Raw genomic sequence first — 19140 nt, 5'->3', positions numbered from 1 at the left:
GAGGTCAGATGCCAATCTACCCACTTGAAATGGGGCTTTGCTGATTTCTGAAATGATTCTGCCCACAGTAATAGTTTTGAGAGATGCCAGTGTGCAGGAGGAGAGAGGGGTCTCTCAGCAGTGAGGTGTCCTGGAAAGGCCAATGCCGCACAGGTCTCTTCCGAGCTTTTTCCATTCACAGTCTCTTTGTGGAAACATCTTCAAATCTGCTGGGAGGTTCCAAGGCTGAAGAGGGAGCTAGGTGAATGTGTGAAGGAGAAACGAATAGAAGGAGATGACGATAGTCAAGATGTAGAAGGGCAGGCAGAAGACCACGTGGAGCATAAACACTGGCATGAAAAAGATGACTGAATGACCCATCTCTCTCTGCTTTAAATTCCATGCAGTTATCTCTGGTATTGGTTTTTACCATTTATACTATTTTTACCATCTTTTTACCATTTATATAGATGATCTGGAGGAGGGAACCGAGTGTAGGGTGTCGAAATTTGCTGATGACACCAAGATAGGGGGAACGGCAAATTGTGCGGAGGGTGTGGAGAGTCTGCAGAAGGATTTAGATAGGCTGGGCGAATGGGCCAGGAAATGGCAAATGGAATTTAATGTTGGCAAGTGTGAGGTGGTCCACTTTGGTAGGAAGAATGGTAGGAAGGACTATTACTTACGTGGCGAAAAACTGCAGCAGGCGACGGTGCAGAGGGACCTCGGGGTCCTTGTGCATGAGTCGCAAAAACCCAGCCTGCAGGTGCAGCAGGTGGTCAGGAAGGCGAATGGGATGCTGGCCTTCATAGCGAGGGGGATTGAATATAAAAGTAGGGAGGTCTTGCTGCGGCTGTATAGGGCATTGGTGAGGCCGCAGCTGGAGTACTGTGTGCAGTTTTGGGCGCCGCACCTGCGCAAAGATATTTTGGCCTTGGAGGGAGTGCAGAGGAGGTTTACTAGGCTGATACCGGAGTTGAGGGGGTTGAGCTATGAGGAGAGGCTGAATAAACTGGGCTTGTACTCATTAGAGTTTTGAAGAATGAGGGGAGATCTCATTGAGACTTATAAGATGATGAATGGGATGGATAGGATAGAGGTGGAGAGACTCTTCCCGCTCAAAAAAGACAGTAGGACTAGGGGGCACAGCCTCAAGATAAAAGGGGGGCGGTTTAGAACGGAGTTGAGGAGGAACTTCTTCACTCAAAGGGTGGTGAATCTCTGGAATTCTCTGCCCGTTGAAGTGGTGGAGGCTGCCTCGCTAAATATTTTTAAGACGCGGGTTGATGGGTTTTTGATAAGAGAGGGGATTAAGGGTTATGGGGAGAAAGCGGGAAAGTGGAACTGAGCAGCGACAGATCAGCCATGATCTTATTGAATGGCGGGGCAGGCTCGAAGGGCTAGATGGCCTACTCCTGCTCCTATTTCTTATGTTCTTATGTTCTTATGCACTGGATATGGAGCGTACGGCAGTGGCAAGATATGAAGGGTGGATGTTTTCTCATGTTAAGGTTCACAGTTTGCCACCAGCTATCGGGATTTTGTTTGTATCCCTTCAGAGGTCAGTACATTGTGCAGTAAACACAATGATTAATGATATAACTTTCCACTATTTATCCTGTTTCAATTTTAAATGCTTGAGAATGGATTACCTCAAACACAATAACACTGACTCACAGCACACACTGAGATATAGGGCGGGATTTTACAGCCTCGCTTGGGCGAGACTGGAAATTCTCGCCCAAGGTCATCAGAGGTTTCCATTATTGGACCCTTGCTGCTCTGATTCTGGGCAGGCGAGGTGGTAGAGTTCCGACAATGTTTTCTATCACCGTTTACTATAGCTGGCAAAATCACATTATATTCATGTGTCCTCACTACATGCAGCAGGTATCAATCCCTGGAATTGTATTAATTATATTAAAATTGATACGCAGTTTAAAACAAAAGACGAATCTTTACATTGTTAACACAATTCAAGAGGCGGAGGTCCTCCAATCTTCCTTGGCGGACAGTAGCACAGTGGTTAGCACTGCTGCTTCACAGCTCCAGGGTTCAATTCCCAACTTGGGTCACTGTCTGTGTGGAGTTTGCACATTCTCCTCGTGTCTGCGAGAGTTTCCTCTGGGTACTCTGGTTTTCTCCCACAGTCCAAAGATGTGCAGGTTAGATTGATTGGCCATGCTAAAATTGCCCCTTAGTGTCCTGAGATGCATAGGTTAGAGGGATTAGTGGGTGGATATGGGGGTTGGGCCTGGGTGGGATTGTGGTCGGTGCAGACTCAATGGGCCGAATGGCCTCTTTCTGTACTGGAGGGTTTCTATGGAAGCAACCCTCCTGAAGCAAAATTGCTACATTCTCATGTCTTCCCTCGTCTCAAGTCAATAAACCCCACCAGGCAGTATCAGTGATTGTGAAGTGTCCGTGTTGAGTGAACTGGCTGGCTTTTTGACAGTCTCATACCTTTGACAGTTCCATTCCCGGTCCACATTCTTTACAGGATGTGCAGTTCCCGTCAACGTCCCGAAACTCACTCGCCCCGCAATCCTTCACGCTGGGAGAAACACCAAGAGGCTAAAGGAGGAGTCGGAAAGAGTAAATTGCAAGTGTTACACTGACGTACAGGTATGTCCTCGGCTCAAAGCCAGCACCTGGCTGGAACAAGGAGCCTGATCATTACTGCATTTATTTTACATGTTGTTTTAAGATTTTATGCGGAGGCTAAGCAAACAAGGATAAGACGATTCGTTGACAGCGATGACAGCTGCAATTACAAAAAACATCTCACACTGGCTTCAGATGCAAGATATGGAATCTGATCCACACTCACGAGATCCCACCAGATTAAAAGCGCTGAGCAGTGCACAGCCATGTCGGAGGGACCAGCTGCTCCTGGGATCAACACAGAAAGTTTCACAAGTCGGATCCCAGCAGCAACCACTGTGTGTGTTTTACCCACAGCCCCAGGAAGATATATTTCCACAATGATTCATAGGTCGGCGTTCGTCCTGATTTTAACCCCGCCAGTGAGGTGGGCGGGCTGGTCAATATAGCAGCTGGGCACCTGTACGTGCTGCTTTTCTACATCCCGCACTCCCCCTCCCCACCAATATAAATCTATTGTTTTGAAGCAACATCGATCCCCACATGCCATTGGCAGCTTTCATAACCATTTAAATCTTGGCATCTCGATTTGGACCGTAGCTCGATACATTGCCTGAACTGCGCCTGCCAACAGAGTGGGTGACAGCTGGCAACATGCACAAAGGCGGCCAAAAGCAGCTTGGGAATTTTCTCATTTATGGAAATTGCATTTAATCAAAATTAGAGCTCATGCCTTTATATGAATCGTAGAATTTCTACAGGGCAGAAGGGGTCCATTCGATCCATCAAGTCCGCACCGACAACAATCTCAACGAGGCCTTATCCTCATATCCCCACGTACTTATCACACTAATCCCTCAAACCTACGCATCCCGAGGCACTAAGGGGCAATTTAGCAAGGCCAATGCACCTAACCTGCACATCTTTGGACTCTGGGAGGGAACCGGAGCACCCGGAAGAAACCCACGCAAACACGGGGAGAATGTGCAGACTCCACACGGATAGTGACCCGAGCTGGGAATTGAACCCACGTCCCTTGAGCTGTGAGGCAGCAGCGCTAAACATTGTGCCACCGTGTCGTCCAACCCACTGGGAGAGAAGGAAGCCTGGAAACGTAAGTGCAGTGTGCAGCGACTGATCCAGGATGGTGGTCTGCACTCCCCACTCCCTAACAATGCCCACCTCGCCCTGACCCCAATTTGAGGACCAAGTTCTTTTATCTACCTTGCCCCTTTTTAGCTTTCACCCCCACTGCCTCCCACCTGATGTCTGGGTCCAAGGATTTAATTGAAACCCATATTTGAACATTGACATGACCCCTCTCTCCATGCCTCAAGGAGTCTAAATGTACCAAAAAACCCAGGAGTTAAAAATGGCCAGGAAGGGGGTCAGAAATTCTTTGAGGAGGCAGCAGGTGCCATCCAGGTGCTTACTTAATCGTCCCTCCTCGCTGAAGAGAACTGCAGGGGTTAAAATCAGAGCTATAGTTACTGAATGAAAACATAAGTTTTCAAGTTTGCTGATAACACCACCATTGTGGGTCAGATCTCAAACAGTGATGAGATGGAGTACAGGAAAGAGATAGAGAATCAACAAAACGGTGTCAACAAAACAAAGAAGATAGCCATCGACTTCAGGAAGCATAGTGGAGAACGTGCCCCGGTCTACATCAACGAGGACGAAGTAGAAATGATTGAGATATTTTAGGTGTCCAGATCACCAACAACCTGTCCTGGTCCCGCATGCCAGGAAAAGTTGCAAAAACCCACCAACACCTCTACCTTCTCAGGAGACTAAGGAAATGTAGCATGTCAGCAAATGATGACTCTCACCAGCTTTTACAGATGCACCATAGAAAGCATTCTTTCCTGTTGTATCTCAGCTTGTTATGGCTCCTGCTTTGTCCAAGACCGCAAGAAACCATAAAGGATCATGAACGAAGCCCAGTCCATCACACAAACCAACCTCCCATCCATTGACTCTGTCTACACTTCCCTCTGCCTCAGGAAAGCAGCCAGCATAGTTAAGGACCCCACGCACCCCAGACATTCTCTCTTTCACCTTCTTCCATCAGGAAAAACATACAAAAGTCTGAGGTCACGTAACAACTGACTCAAGAACAGCTTCTTCCCTGCTGCTATCAGACTTTTGAATGGACCTACTTCGCACTAAGCTGATCTTTCTCTATATTCTAGCTATGACTGTAACATTACATTCTGCACCCCCTCCTTTCCTTCTGCATGGACAGTATGCTTTGTCTGTATAGTGCGCAAAGAACAATACTTTTCACTGTATACTAATACATGTGACAATAATAAATCAAATCATTCCTGGGGAGATTTTCCTCATAAATCTGGGGTTCGATGATCTGAAATGCTAAATCTAAGCAAGTATTGAGTGTTGTGAATATGAGGCCAATCTTGGAAATCATTTTCACCTTGGGTAGGAAGGAATGGGAGAATTGGGAACTAGCAACCACTCACCCAGTGATCTCCAAAGCTTCTTGCAACATGTCATTTGGGAAAGCACCTGGTCTTTGCACTTGGCTTACGCTGAGTCCCTGAACTAAATGATTCATTTTCCAGACCAGTATGCCATCCCATCTCGAACGTGAACATGCCTTGAAGCAGAGGAATACATACCAGAGAAAATAGTACAAGGAGTTCCAGTCTTGGTCCCATTTCCAAACACTCCTTCCCAATATCCAAGAATTGACCAGGATGCCCAGCCTGCCAGACAAACACAAACACTTTTATTTACATTTACCAATTAGTGAAATGCAACTTTTCTCTGCACCGAATGTACAGCAAGGCAATGGAATACAATGCAGGTAGGGTGAAGCCCTTCTCGCAGTGAGCTTCCGCAGCACTATAGGGCAGGTAAAAGCTTGGCACTCTCCTGACCCCACGAGGCCATCTTCCCTAGTGGGCACCAGCAAAGCAAGACTGCTTAAGAAGTGAAACTTAAGTTACCAGTCCTGTGTAACCTGCAACCTTTAACTTAAAAAAAAAGTTAAGAATAAGAGTAGGCATGCAGTAAAATATAGGCCGGAAGTCTCCCCCAGAAATTCTTGAATTTGCATGAAAACTGGAGTAATTCAATTTGATTTTTTTTTCAGTGGGAGTTCGGAGAAGAACCTCCCACACTCTGTAGACTGCAGAGGCCGCCTGTGTGAATATTATTAAGTTTAGGGAGTGGGGCCTTTCCCCCTGGAGGAGCTGAAATCAGCATGCTGAGCGAGCCACTGCGCATGTGTCGATCTGTCAGTGCCGAGATCAGTGCAATGCACAGTGGACCCGCACTGATGGCCTCCCAGTTGCTGGCCAGCTCCATCACTGGCCAATCCCGCAACCCCTGCAATATCGGCTCTCCACTCCCCTCCCACCCCGCCACGGCCTGATCGCTGGCCCCCCCCCCAGCCCATTCCCAGCCCTGCTCTGATCTCCACACCCCCCTCCCCACAATCCAGACGCTCCCTCTGCAGTCCCAACTCCCCTAAAGCTGACCGCGCCCCCCCCCCCAACCCCAGTCCACCCCTACTGCCAGCCTCCCTCCTTCCCCCACCAATCCTTATGCAGAGTGGCAGTGGGATCTCCCTACCCCCACCGATCGTCCCTTAGACCCCACCCTCTGTTTGCCCCACCCCCTTTGGTCCCACCCCCTTGGCACTGCCCAATGCCCAGTGCCAGGGGGCACAGATTGGCACTGCCAGGGTGCCAATGCCCAGGGTGGATATCCTGCCCCCATCCCCTCGGGAACCCGGATTGCCCCACCTTCACTCAGTGAGGTCATCCCGATAGATCCCAGAAAGTAGGGAGCGAAACACTCTTGTTGTGGGGCGGAGATGCTCGCAGGCCTGGAGACTTCAGTTCCAGGCCCTCTAATCACACTGAAATTACATTGAAATCCCCTTCTGCATGCCAAATGCAGCTCTGCGCCTATTTCCAACACAGAGGGGAACGGCGCCAGAAATCTACGAGTAGATGCTTGAGTTCGGATGGCCAGTGCAGATCTTTCTAATCCAACCCGGCTGAAATCTCCCAGCACAGCAGGATGGGAGGATCCCATAGTATGACGGGTATAACAGATGGGATGTGCTAATATATGACTTGGATGGGGAGGTTGGAGCTCCATGCCTGGGAGCAACATTGTTTTTATTCTTCCTTGGGATGTGGGTGGCACTGGCTGGACCAGCATTAGTTCTCCTAATTGCCTTTGAACTGAGTGGCCATTGTTGGGCATTTTTGTTGGGCATTTAAGAGTCAACCACATTGCTGTGGGTCTGGAGCCACATATATGGCAGACTGGGTAAGGACGGCAGATTTCTTTCTCTAAAAAGGCATTAGCGAGCCAGATGGGCTTTTACAGCAATTGACAATGGTTATCATTAGATTCTAGATTGGATAGGGTAGAGGTAGAGAGATTCTTCCCACTTAGAAAGGATAGCAGGACTAGAGGGCACAGCCTCAAGATAAGGGGGGAGGGGGCAGTTTAGATCAGAGTTGAGGAAGGACTTCTTCACTCAAAGGGTGGTGAATCTCTGGAATTCTCTGCCCGTTGAAGTGGTGGAGGTTACCTCGCTAAATATATTTAAGTCACGGGTAGATAGGTTTCTGATAGACAAGGGAATTAAGGGTTATGGGGAGAAAGCGGGAAAGTGGGACTGATCCACTTCAGATCAGCCATGATCTTATTGAATGGCGGGGCAGGCTCGAAGGGCTAGATGGCCTACTCCTGCTCCTATTTCTTACGTTCTTATTACGTTCTTAAGTTCTAATTCCAGATACTTTTAAAATTTAAGTTTCACCATCCACCTTGGTGGGATTCAAACCAGTACTGGCTAACGCAGGTCCCCAGAGTATTACCCTGGGTCACATCATCCAGTGACAACAGCACTGCACCATCGCCTCCCCATTTTATTTATTTGAACTACATGTAAACAGGTTAGATAGAATATGACTGCTCAGATCTAGTCTCATAAATAAGTGTTAAGTGGAGGCCAGAATATGACTGCCTTCTCTCCAAGTGCCACACCCAGAATCCATAGGCTGAAGAACCAACACAGAACATAAAATTCATCATTGTGAGATTTGCTTTCTATATAGCAAGGAGAAACATTTTGCAAAGATCTTTAAGGTAAGAGGAATGGCAAGACGAACAAATAGTGGCTCTGTAATTTTAGATGATCAACAGAACACTTGTTCAGAACACAGTTCTAGTTTTCTTAAAAAGTGGCAGGGACAGCATGCAGTGAAGTTCATCACTGTGGCATTTACAGATGAAAACTAAGTCTGCAAAAGCAAGAGGAAAGCTTAAGTAAATGTTCCAAACTGATAGACCACATCTATATAAAAAACATATCTACCAGCTCCAGCAAATTCAGTGCAGATGTAGCCACTTACAACACAAGTCGGTTGACAAAAGCACTGGCAACTCCTCAACTAAAATTATCCCTCAACTCCCACATTCTGTGTATTTAGTTCTTAACTTATTACCGATTGCTCTTTTTTAGGGATGTTTTCAAAACATGCTTGCCTCAAAAAAAAACATTTACTTAAACCCCACGATGTAGAGTTTGAAGATTACAAGCTTTTGGGAACCACAGGATTCTGTGGTACAGTGGTTAGCACTGCTGGCTCACAGGCCCAGAGAGCTGAGTTCAATTACGGGCTCAGGTGACTGTCTGCGTGGAGTTTGCACATTCTCCCCATGTCTGCACGGGTTTCCTCTGGCACATATAATTCCCTAAATTTGCACACCTTTATTGTGGAGTCCATGAGATGTAGACAAAAGTCGTAGGTAGAGGAAGGATTGGAATGAAGCATTCATTGAGTGTTAAAATGGGTGGTGTGGGCCCGTGGGGCCGAAGGGCCTGTTTCCTGTGCTGTGTTGTTCTTTGTACTCCAGTTTGCTCCCACAATCCAAAGATGTGCATCTTAGGCGGATTGGCCATACTAAATTAATCCTAGTGTCAGGGGGATTAGCAGGGTAAATATGTGGGGTTATGGGAATAGGGCCTGAGTGAGACTGTGCTTGGTGCAAACTCGATGGGCCAAACGGCCTTCATCCGCACTGTCGGGATTCTATGATTCAGCACAGGAAGCCAGTCAATAGCTGCCAGCAAGTTCATGCCAGCTTATCGCTCAAATAATCCTCAGCTCATCCCACTTCCTGCTTGATTCTCAATCTTCTTTTTGTTCCTTTGCTCCAAATATTTATCTGATTTTCTCTCAAGAGCCAATCCCTGTACCACAGGCTTCTGCACCTCAACAACCTGCTGCTGGGAAGAAATTCCTCCTCAACCATCCCCTCACGTGAAGACAGGTCGAATTTATCATCTCTCATCACTTGACTCTCAAAAGAAGCAGGCATTCCACAGTTACCTGAATATAAACCCTCCACATTTTAAAAACCTGTATGAAACCTCATGGCCTTTTCTGCTCTCAGCGAAACAGTCTAAATGTTTTGAGCTTAAGAATTTGTTTTGCATCGCTGGTATCATCCTGGTTATTTTTAGAAATGAAGCCAAAATAAAGTCTAAGATAGAATTTAAACCTTGCGCATCTTGTTGGAAAACCATTTGAACTTACATCAAATGATTTGTTTTATTACACAACTTTTACAACAAGGTACAGTGTTTCATTTATGAGTCATGCTTTTCTTGGCTTTGTCCAAGTGGATGTGGTCAGACTGTAATTTCAGAGTAGGCATGGTGAAGCATTTTTTAAAACAATTTTCCCACATCTTGTAAATGAATTTAAAAAAGAATTCTCGTCCCTCTGTGATGCAACTCAAATTTTAACCCGATTCACCTGACCAGAATAGAGTGAGGCGAGAGGTTAAAACAACAGCAGGGTGTTTACTGCTGCATTCCAGTCGTAGAGTTATAGAAGCACTTCAGTACAGAAGGAGGCCATTCAGCCCATTGGTACCAACCACAATCCCACCCTATCCCCCACAGCCTCACCCTGTTAATCCCCCTGACACTAAGGGGCAATGTAGCGTGGCCAATCAACCTAACATTGCTCACCTTTGGAGTGTGGGAGGAAACTGGACTATCCGGAGGAAACCCACGCAGACACGGGGAGAACGTGCAAACTCCACACAGACAGTGACCCAAGCCAGGAATCGAACCCAGCTCCCTGGCGCTGTGCGGCGGCAGTGCTAACCACCGTGTCTTGGAAAGAAAATCACTCAGCATTCACCATATACACTGAGTGAGCTAGTAATTCTGCAAACCAGTGACATCCTGTGAGAAATCCTGTCCTCCACCTTGTTCCAGTGCTAGGAAATTGAAATCTCCTGCACTATCAGACCATCAAACAGTGCGGATCAACGGGCTTTCTTATCTCGAATACTGGAGCCCCCTTCAGATAAGGAAAGAACAGCAGCGAGACTGAGCAGAGCTTTTGCCTTCTTCCCCTGTACATGCCCTGACATGTTCACTTCCACACTCTGCTGGAGTTATAGAGACAAAAAAACAAATGGGCAGAATTAAACCACGACCTCCCGTTTACTCCCACCGACCACCCGAGTGCAAACAGCCAGTCACTGCTTTAGAAATTACAAGTTACAATGGAAAGCCGCGTTACTTTGAACAAGTCCAAATATTTGGTGGGGTCATTGCCGTGTATCATTCATGTCTGGTGCCACCCAATAAACCTCCACAAGTCCAAACATTGATTTAAACTGTTTTAAAACTTTTTGCGAAATGTTTAAACTGGTTTGCAATTAAGCCTTGGTCAGATCTGATTCTTCCCAGTGTTTTGAATGTTGAAGGTTGTTTTGGTATCTCTACAGCAATGAACAATATTAACAATATTATATATTTAGACTGATTTTGACATTGCGATAACATCCCGGAGCTATACGAATGAGAATATCCTTCGATCCAAAGCTGTGAATTAACTCCTGATTTCTCTCTCTCTCTTTACCTTTTACCAGTTCACACACGGAGCATGCTGAATACTGCAGTCATCAAATCTTAAACCTGGATTTCATTCACTTCCCTGCAATGTTTGGAGACAGGATTCACGGGGATCTTTTAATATTTCTTTCCTGTTGCGGCACAACTCCTCCCCCCTCCCCTTCCCCTTCGGGCTGGTTGGTGCTGAGCCCTCCTTTTAACCCTTTGTGTGTGTGTGTGTCGGATTGTCACTCTCATCATCGGAACGAAATTCAACGGCTGAGGGAATGAATGAAACCCTGCCTCCTCCCCTCTCCCCTCCATCCTCCTCCGTCTGCAAAAGGTACCAGGTCTGGTCCAGGCACTGACCCCAGTCACTGGAAGAAAAGCTTTGCATTCCCTGCATTCTCCCCAGGCTCAGCACTTTTGAAGGACGCCAAGGTCCCACAAAGGTCTCTGTGATTATAACGCGTTTTAATTACACTGATTGAGAAGACCCCAGGCACTAGTGCATGAGCTCTGATGAAACATAGAAAATAGGAGCAGGAGGAGCCCATTCCACCCTTCCAGCAGGATCATAGCTAATCATCCAACTCAATAGCCTAACCCTGCTTTTTCCCCATAACCTTTGTTCCCCAAATGCTATATCCAGCCACCTCTTGAATACATTCAATACTTTGACATCAACTACTTCCTGTGGTAATGAATTCCACAGATTCACCACTCTTTGGGTGAAGAAATGCCTCCTCACCCCCATCCTAAATGGTCTACCTCGAATCCTCAGACTGTGACCCCTGGTTCTGGACTCCCCCACCATCGGGAACATCCTCCCTGCATCTACTCTGTCCAGTCCTGTTAGAATTCTATAAGGCTCTATGAGATCCCCCCTCATTTGTCTGAACTCCAGCGAAAACAATCTAGTCAATTTCTCCTCATGAATCAGTCCCGCCATCCCCAGAATCAGCCTGGTAAACCTTCACTGCACTCCCTCCAGAGCGAGAACATCCTTCCTCAGAAAAGGAGGCCAAAACTGCAGACATTACTCTAGGTGTGGCCTCACCGAGACCCTGTATAATTGCAACAACTGTAAGAAGTCTCACAACACCAGGTTAAAGTCCAACAAGTTTATTGGATAGTGAACCCACTGGCTTTCGGCATTTGCCACTTCGTCAGAGAGTTCAGGCCTCTCCACTCACCTGATGAAGGGGCAGACTCTGAAAGCCAGTGGGGTTACTATCAAATAAACTTGTTGGACTTTAACCTGGTGTTGTGAGACTTCTTACTGTGTTTACCCCAGTCCAACGCTGGCATCTCCACATCATAATTGCAACAACACAACTCTGCTTCTGTACTCGAAACCTCTCGCAATGAAGGCTAACATGCCGTTTGCCTTCTTCATCCAGACTTGAAACGTTGTCTCTATTCTCTCTCCACAGAAGCTGTCAGACCTGTAGAGAATTTCCAGTATTTACTGTTTTTGTTTCAGATTCCAGCATCCACGCACAGCATTTTGTTTTTACACCAGTACCATGAGCATTAAGTGTGATTCAGTGTGTAGCACTATTACCTCTGAACCATATTAATTCTTGGCTTTTTGGCTAAGATCAAGCATCAATTCAAGCCCAAATTAAGGTGCAATGCTTTTTCTTGTCAGCTTGGATCTTGTATCTTGTAGGGCAACATAGTAGCACAGTGGAGGGTGGCACAGTAGTTAGCACTGCTGCCTCACAGCGCCAGGGATCCAGGTTCAATTCTTGGCTTGAGTGAATGTCTGGATGGAGTTTGCACATTCTCCCCATGTCTGTTTGGGTTGTCTCCGGATGCTTAGGTTTCCTCCCACACTCCAAAAACATGTAAGATAGGTGGATTGGCAATGGTAACTTACCCCTTAGTGTCCAAAGATATGTAGCTTAGGTGGATTAACCAAGTTAAATGCATTAGATTACCTGGATAGGGCACAGTGGGTGGGCCTGGGTAAGATACTCTTTCAGAGAATTGGTACAGAATTGATGGGCTGAATGGCTTCCTTCTGTACTGTGGAGACTCCATGAAAGAAAGTATGTCTCTCTTGTGGGGGCAATGATTTGGATTCAGTTTGAATTTTAAATTATTTTTGAAGTAGGCAGGGAGATGGATAAAGAGCTTGCTCTGTCCATTCTGTGCATTGGCTTTGTAAATTTAAGAAAGGAATAACATTTTTTAAAATAAAAACTTTAACCCCTGGATCACTAGGTTCCTGGTTCAAGCTGCACCAAGTTTAACACTGCAGTTTCATCCCGGGGGAGCACTGTTGGACATGTTGGGCGGGATTTTACAGCCTCGCTCAAGCGAAACTGGTACTTCCCAACTCAAGGGAACGGAGATTTCCATTGTGGTAGAATTCCAGCCGTAGTCTTCTTGATGAGACATTAAAATCCCATCTGCTGGATGTGAAACATTTGTTTTATTCATTCATGGGATGTGGGTGTCACTGGTCGGGCTAGCAATTACTGCCCATCCCTAATTGCCCTTGAATTAAGTGGTTTGCCAGGCCCTTTAAGCATCTATCACATTGCTCTGACTCTGTGGGCCAGACCAGGTAAAGATGGCTCTTGAGTGTTGCTGAAAAAAACTATCTATTGAAGCTTTTCATCCTTAAGGACATGAGTGAACCAGATGGGTTTTTACAACCACCAACAATTCTTTTGTGGTCACAATTTGACTTTTAATTGCAGAGCTTGATTGAATTCAAATTTTCACCACCAACCATGGTGAGATTCGAACACAGGTTCCCAGAGCATTAGCCTGGCTCTCTAGCTTACTAGTCCAGTGACAATATCACTAGTGCCGCCCAGGACACTCTTTAGATGAAAGACAGAGGAATGATCCCCAGAGTTCTGGCTAATATTTAGCCCTCAATCAATGGCACTAACAAGGCCTATCTGGTCATCATCACATTTGTTAACTGCACTGATAAATGGAATACAAATGTTGGTCTGTGATGCCAACACAGCCAAAGTACCAAGCGAGCCAACCCTGTATTGGTGCCAGTGCCCAGGCCAGATAAATGGGGAAGTTGGCACTCCACGCCCCAAACCAAATAATGATGGTTGGCATGAGTGGAGGTGCGGGTGATAAAGTAACATTGTGAGGGCCCCATGTCCTATGGAAAAAGATGAATGAAAGAGAGAGAAAGGAAACAAATGTGATGCGTAAAGGAGAAATATTGGCCAGGATATTGGAAAAAAGCTACCCCACTCTTGAATGTTGCTGAAAAAGACTTTCTGTTGAAGTTTTTCATCTTGCACTCATCAGGACAGACACAAGAATTCAAAATTCTAAAGGGAGCAGTTTCTGCTGCATGAGAAAAGGGTGCTGATTGGTTGGCAGGTAGACTCTGACGTGATCAATGTCTCGCCATGGTGAATGTGTAGGGGACAATTATCTCACAAGCTTTTGTTTATATTCAAAAATGGCAGGTCAACTCTGATTGGCTGAGGCAGTGCTTTGGAGCACAAATGCACTAGGGAACAACTGTCTTCCAAAGCATGATGATAGGTTTGGAAGATATTTGATTGAACAGTTTAAAACTATAAAACAATTGTGAACAGAATATTTTCAGTGGTTGCGTAAGGGCATATATGTAAGTGATTTTGTATGCAGAGCTGGAGAAAGTTGAATTGTGAGGGTGTGGAATGAACTATCAGTGGTACCCATGGTGGGGAGGAGTCTCTTTTTTTAGACAGAGTTGCCCTTTCAAAAAACAATATACCCATGCAACATAGAACAGTACAGCACAGGACAGGCCCTTCAGCCCTCAATGTTGTGCCAAGCTATGTTGGAACCCAAGCTCAAGCCATCCCACTCCCTATCATTCTGGTGTGCTCCATGTGCCTATCCAATAATCGCTTGAAAGTTACTGAAGTGTCCGACTCCACTATCACAGCAGGCAGTGCATTCCATACCCCAATCTTTTAAAAGCCAAGGTTGCTGGAAGGGTAGGCAAATGTAGAGGTTACCCTACCAACATGACGGCGCGGGACCTGCCTCCAGGAATTTTCTGATTAAGTATCAAAAAAGTATGGCAGGAGAACCGCAGTGGACCTGATGGGCAACACGCCACTCTTCCCACCTTAGTTGACAGTGGACAAGAAGTATAAAACTCTGCATTTCCTTTTTACCCTGGAAAGCATATTGAGAAGCCTGATAGCCGTGAATGGTAATTTACAATGACAAGCTACATCCACAAATTTGCGGGTTAGGTTGATTGGCCATACTAAAATTGCCCCTTAGTGTCCTGAGATGCTTAGGTTAGAGGGATTAGTGGGTAAATATGTAGGGATATGGGTGTGGGGCCTGGGTGGGATTGTGGTCGGAGTCCCTCTTTCTGCACTGTAGGGTTTCTATGATTCTATCCTGCATCATGGCATCATCTTTCAGCCTTCTGGGAAGAAAAGGGAAAGCTGAAAAGACAAGAGTGCCTCTGGCCTTCAGCAGAGTTTTATCCTGGAGTGGGTTTTGTTGGGGGGAAAGAGCGGGGAAGGTGGAGAAGGTAAGATAAAAGGGGAGGAGCCTACTTTTGTTCCTACAAGGGATTTTCACAGTAACTTCATTGCAGTGTTAATGTAAGCCTACTTGTGACGCTAATAAATAAACATAATTATAACATTACGTGCTCACAGAAGTTAATGTGCTTTAAATTGTTTATCACAAAGCTGAGGTAAAATTATTCTTTAATATTACTCCTGAGAGCCTTGGTATATTGCTGGAGCATGGGTTGCTGTTAACGTGAAAATACTTCTTCAGCCTCTCAAACCCAAAGTCCAAATCTTGAACAAATTTTCCCTATGGACTGCTTAGTTGTTCTCAGTCTATTTCTGGTAAAATACTAAGCCAGTTTGCTGTCAATTGTCCTCTGAACGCGTTTCAGAGTCTCGAAGCAAAGCAAATCTGAAAATTTGCCAAAGAATGAAGAAATAATGTGACCAAGAGGTAGAATGGGTTACACATTAACCTCCCCTCCTGAGATCTGGTTTTGCAATCAGCTTAAACTGATGGATTGAAAGTTTTCTCTGTTTGGCTTTTTATGGGTACCATGTGAAATGCGCAATGGTGGTTTCGAATAAGTTTCTATCATTTTATTATAACCAAACGTTATATTGCAAGCTATGGGGTTGCTTCAAAGAACCTAATCACAGGCTTTTATACCAAGGATCTGTGTCATTGTGAGCAGAAGGTCTGACATTACCCACCCATCATAAACTCACCCCTCTATTTATTTATTATTTTATTTGTTTATTTATTTATTAGTGTCAGAAATAGGCTTAAAGTAACACTGCAATGAAGTTACTGTGAAAATCCCCTGGTTGCCATACTCCAGCGCCTGTTCAGATACACCAAAGGAGAATTTAGCACAGCCAATGCACCTAACCAGCGCATCTTTCGGACTGTGGGAGAGAACCGGAGCACTTGGAAGAAACCCACGCAGGTACGGAGAGAACATGCAGGTTCTGCACAGATGGTGACCCAAGCCAGGAAGTGAACCCAACTCCCTGGCGCTGTGAGGCAGCAGTGCTAACTGCTGTGCCTCTGTGCTGCACCTCTAATTCTCCATGGAAGCCATGACAGATGTTGGCCATTGCAAAGATGGCAACAGCTCCGTCAGGAACTGTTACGTTTCCTACTCCCATGAATTTTATGCTTCTTGGTGCTTCCAAATAGCAGCAAGAGGAATTCAGGCCTGAAAATCAATGAATCCGGTCTACTGCGTATGGGAAACTTCAATCTTACCGTACGTATTCAGTTTTATCTGAACTCACAGTTCAGGGCATGTGCAGGCAGTTGGCAGGCTGCTGTGCCAGTTTCGGCACATTCAGTGGGCAGTAATATACGTACAACTGCTTGTGTCAAACACTGGCAGAGCCAATAGAAATGAGCTTACAGTGGCCCTTTCAGGTAGACCATCTCTGGACTGCCTTTAATGCCCATTCTCTGTTTCTGGCTTACGTCACTGTCCATGTGGAGTTTGCACATTCTCCCCATGTCTGCGTGGGACTCCTCCAGGCGCTCTGGTTGCTTCCCACAGTCCAAAGATGTGCAGGTTAGGTGGATTGGCCATGCTAAGTTGCCCCGTAGTGATAGGGGGACTAGCTAGAGTAAATGCAAGGAGTTATGGGGGAATGGGGGGATTCTGGTCGGTGCATACCCGATGGGCAGAATGGCCTCCTTCTGCACTGTAGGATTCTGTGACTCTGTGGGTGGTGAATTTGTGGAACTCGCTGCCCCACAGCGCGGTGGACTCTGAATCATTGAATGGTTTCCAGGAGATAGATATATTTCAAATAAAAAAGGGATAAAGGGGATGTGAGGAACAGGTGGGGAGGTGCATTTGAGACTAGGGAGAGATCAGCTATGATCTGATAGAATGGCGGAGCAGGCTCGAAGGGCTGACTTCTGCTCCTAATTCCGATGTTCCCTTTGTTTCTGAATCAGTAGCTGATTTTTCACCAGGTCTGACCATCTTTCACAAGCTGTTTGTTCCAAACCTTTTTGAAAAGATGGAGGCTGAGGGGGGACCTGACAGATGTCTACAAAATTATGAGAGGCATAGACAAGATGGATAGGCAGAAGCCTTTTCCCAGGGTGCAAGTGTCAATTACAAGAGGAACGCAGGTTCAAGGTGAGAGAGGAGAAGTTTAAGGGAGATGAGCAGGGGATGTTTTTCACACAGGGAGTGGTGGCTACCTGGAACACAGTGTCAGAGGAGGTAGAGGGAGCAACATTTAAGAGTTATCTGGATGGGTACATGACTAGGGTGAGAATAGAGGGAAAAGGACTGAGGAAGGGCAGAAGATTTTTGTTTTAGTTTTGTTACGAAGCCCAAGGGCCTGTTCCTTGGCTGTACTTTTCTTTGTTCTTTATTCTTTGAGACTTATTTTCTCAGTCTAACTGGGGCTCCAACTTTGCTTGAAGTTAAAATCTCAGCAATATTTTCAAAGGCAATGGGAAATAAAAGCCGGCGGAGCGAAAAATTAGTTGTTAGTTTGCTGCCGGTCTATTTGGCACTGCAGATGTAGAGTATTAGAGGAGGTTAGCACACCAAGAGCATAGCAGCGGCTTCAAGGTAAGTGCCAGGAGGAATGGGGGTGGTGGTGGTTCTGGTGGGGGGTTGAGGGGGGGCGGGGGATGCGGAAACAGGCAAGGGAAACAGTTTGGGGCAATAGACAAGTGAGGAAAATATTTTGGATCAATTCTCTTATATAAAAGCGGAAGGAGGAATTGGTATGTTCTTTGTAGCAGGGCCTTTACAATGCCCTCACCAACATTGATGGACAATGATCTGACAGTTCTGACAATCCAGGTCAACAGGTCACATAGGTACAGCAGTGATGGCATCGAACTGGTGAGATCATGTTCTCACATTTCCCTTGTCATTATAAGGTGTCTCCCACACTACCCACACTCTTGTTAACGTTCCAGCTCATACTTCTGCATCTGAGCCCAGTGAAAACGTAATGAAAATAAAGTCATCAATAATGACTGTGCAAATCCAGTTACATTGATAAGGTGCCAGATTTTCGACATTTCCCTGCCTCACTCCTTCTGCCTTCCCTTGCACAGAATTTCTCTTTCTCTTAATCTTACTCACCCTTGTTTTCTTCTCGCTTTGACTCACACTCATTTTGACGCAGTTCTTCTCCTGCTGGTCTCCCACTACTTTACCTCGTTGCCTAAGGCTCGGAAAACATACGGAAGCAGTGTTATCAAATGAAGATTTCAAATACTCAGGTCAGATTCTTCTAAACGTTTTATAAACCTATTTTTGTGAAAAAGCACACCATTTCAATCAAACGTACATGGCAGCAACACAATCAAGCAATATCGTATTTTACTAATATCCTTGCAGTATACGGTGAAACAGGTCTATGAATGTGTGCGTGGGGAGATGGGGATTTAATTAACCTAAAGGTAGTTGGACTACAGGGTTAAAAACATCACAAATGGGCAGATGTTAGAAGGATCATCTTGAAACGGGGATGAGCAAAGCTGAATGGGACACCGGAGGTGGATTCTCCCAGACTGGTGCACTGCTCTGGGTGGAGAGACATCAATGGAGGCCATCTTGCGGCCTTCCATGTGAGCGCCAAGCCCTCTGCGAGCCTCTTAGCCCACAATTCCTGACATAAACAGATCCATGCTGGAAATCGGCGCAGAGCTGATCACAATATGGAAATGAACCTTTCCATGTCATTATTGACCCCAAGAGTGAAGTCTCCGTGCCCACTAGCGTCTCCCCTTCCTCACACCCCCGCCAAGAATGGTTCCCTCCGGCAGGATTTACAGCTGCTCCCCACTAACAGAGAAGAGGTGACTGGCTTCGCTGGAGAGAAGTGAGTCCCCTGAGGCCTCCCCAGGGAATTAGGGCTAAGGGGAATGCCCCTTGGGCAGTGCCAGCCTGGCATCCAATACTGCTCAATGGGCAAACAAGTAATGTCCAATGGACACCTTGGCACTGCCCACTGGGCATTGGGTAGTGCCAAGAAGGTGGGGCCAGAGGGGTGGGGCCTATTGTGGGGGAAGGGCACGCTGGGGCAGCCAATTGGTTGAAGTGAGGGGAGGGTCCCCACATTCACTCTCAGGCATCACAGGCAGAAGGAGGCAAGAGGAGATCG

At 46.2% G+C, this 19140-nt stretch overlaps 1 protein-coding gene across 1 annotated transcript in view; it reads right to left on the bottom strand.

Moving 5' to 3' along the window:
• Positions 1–18336, bottom strand: part of eda2r (ectodysplasin A2 receptor) — a 49585-nt gene extending 31249 nt beyond the window's left edge. The window contains exons 1-3 of the mRNA XM_080188037.1: positions 18117–18336; positions 5226–5312; positions 2443–2553 (exon numbers count right to left, since the gene is read on the bottom strand). Of these exons, the coding sequence (XP_080044163.1) occupies positions 2443–2553; positions 5226–5312; positions 18117–18149 (231 nt within the window). The 5' untranslated portion in view covers positions 18150–18336. The remainder of the gene's footprint in view (positions 1–2442; positions 2554–5225; positions 5313–18116) is intronic.
• Positions 18337–19140: the final 804 nt, after the last annotated feature.

Source organism: Carcharhinus amblyrhynchos, chromosome 4 (assembly GCF_965287045.1).
Source record: "Carcharhinus amblyrhynchos chromosome 4, sCarAmb.v2.hapA, whole genome shotgun sequence".
NCBI lineage: Eukaryota > Metazoa > Chordata > Chondrichthyes > Carcharhiniformes > Carcharhinidae > Carcharhinus > Carcharhinus amblyrhynchos.
Note: the sequence above shows the minus strand (reverse complement) of the source record. Positions and strands in the feature narration are given on the sequence as shown.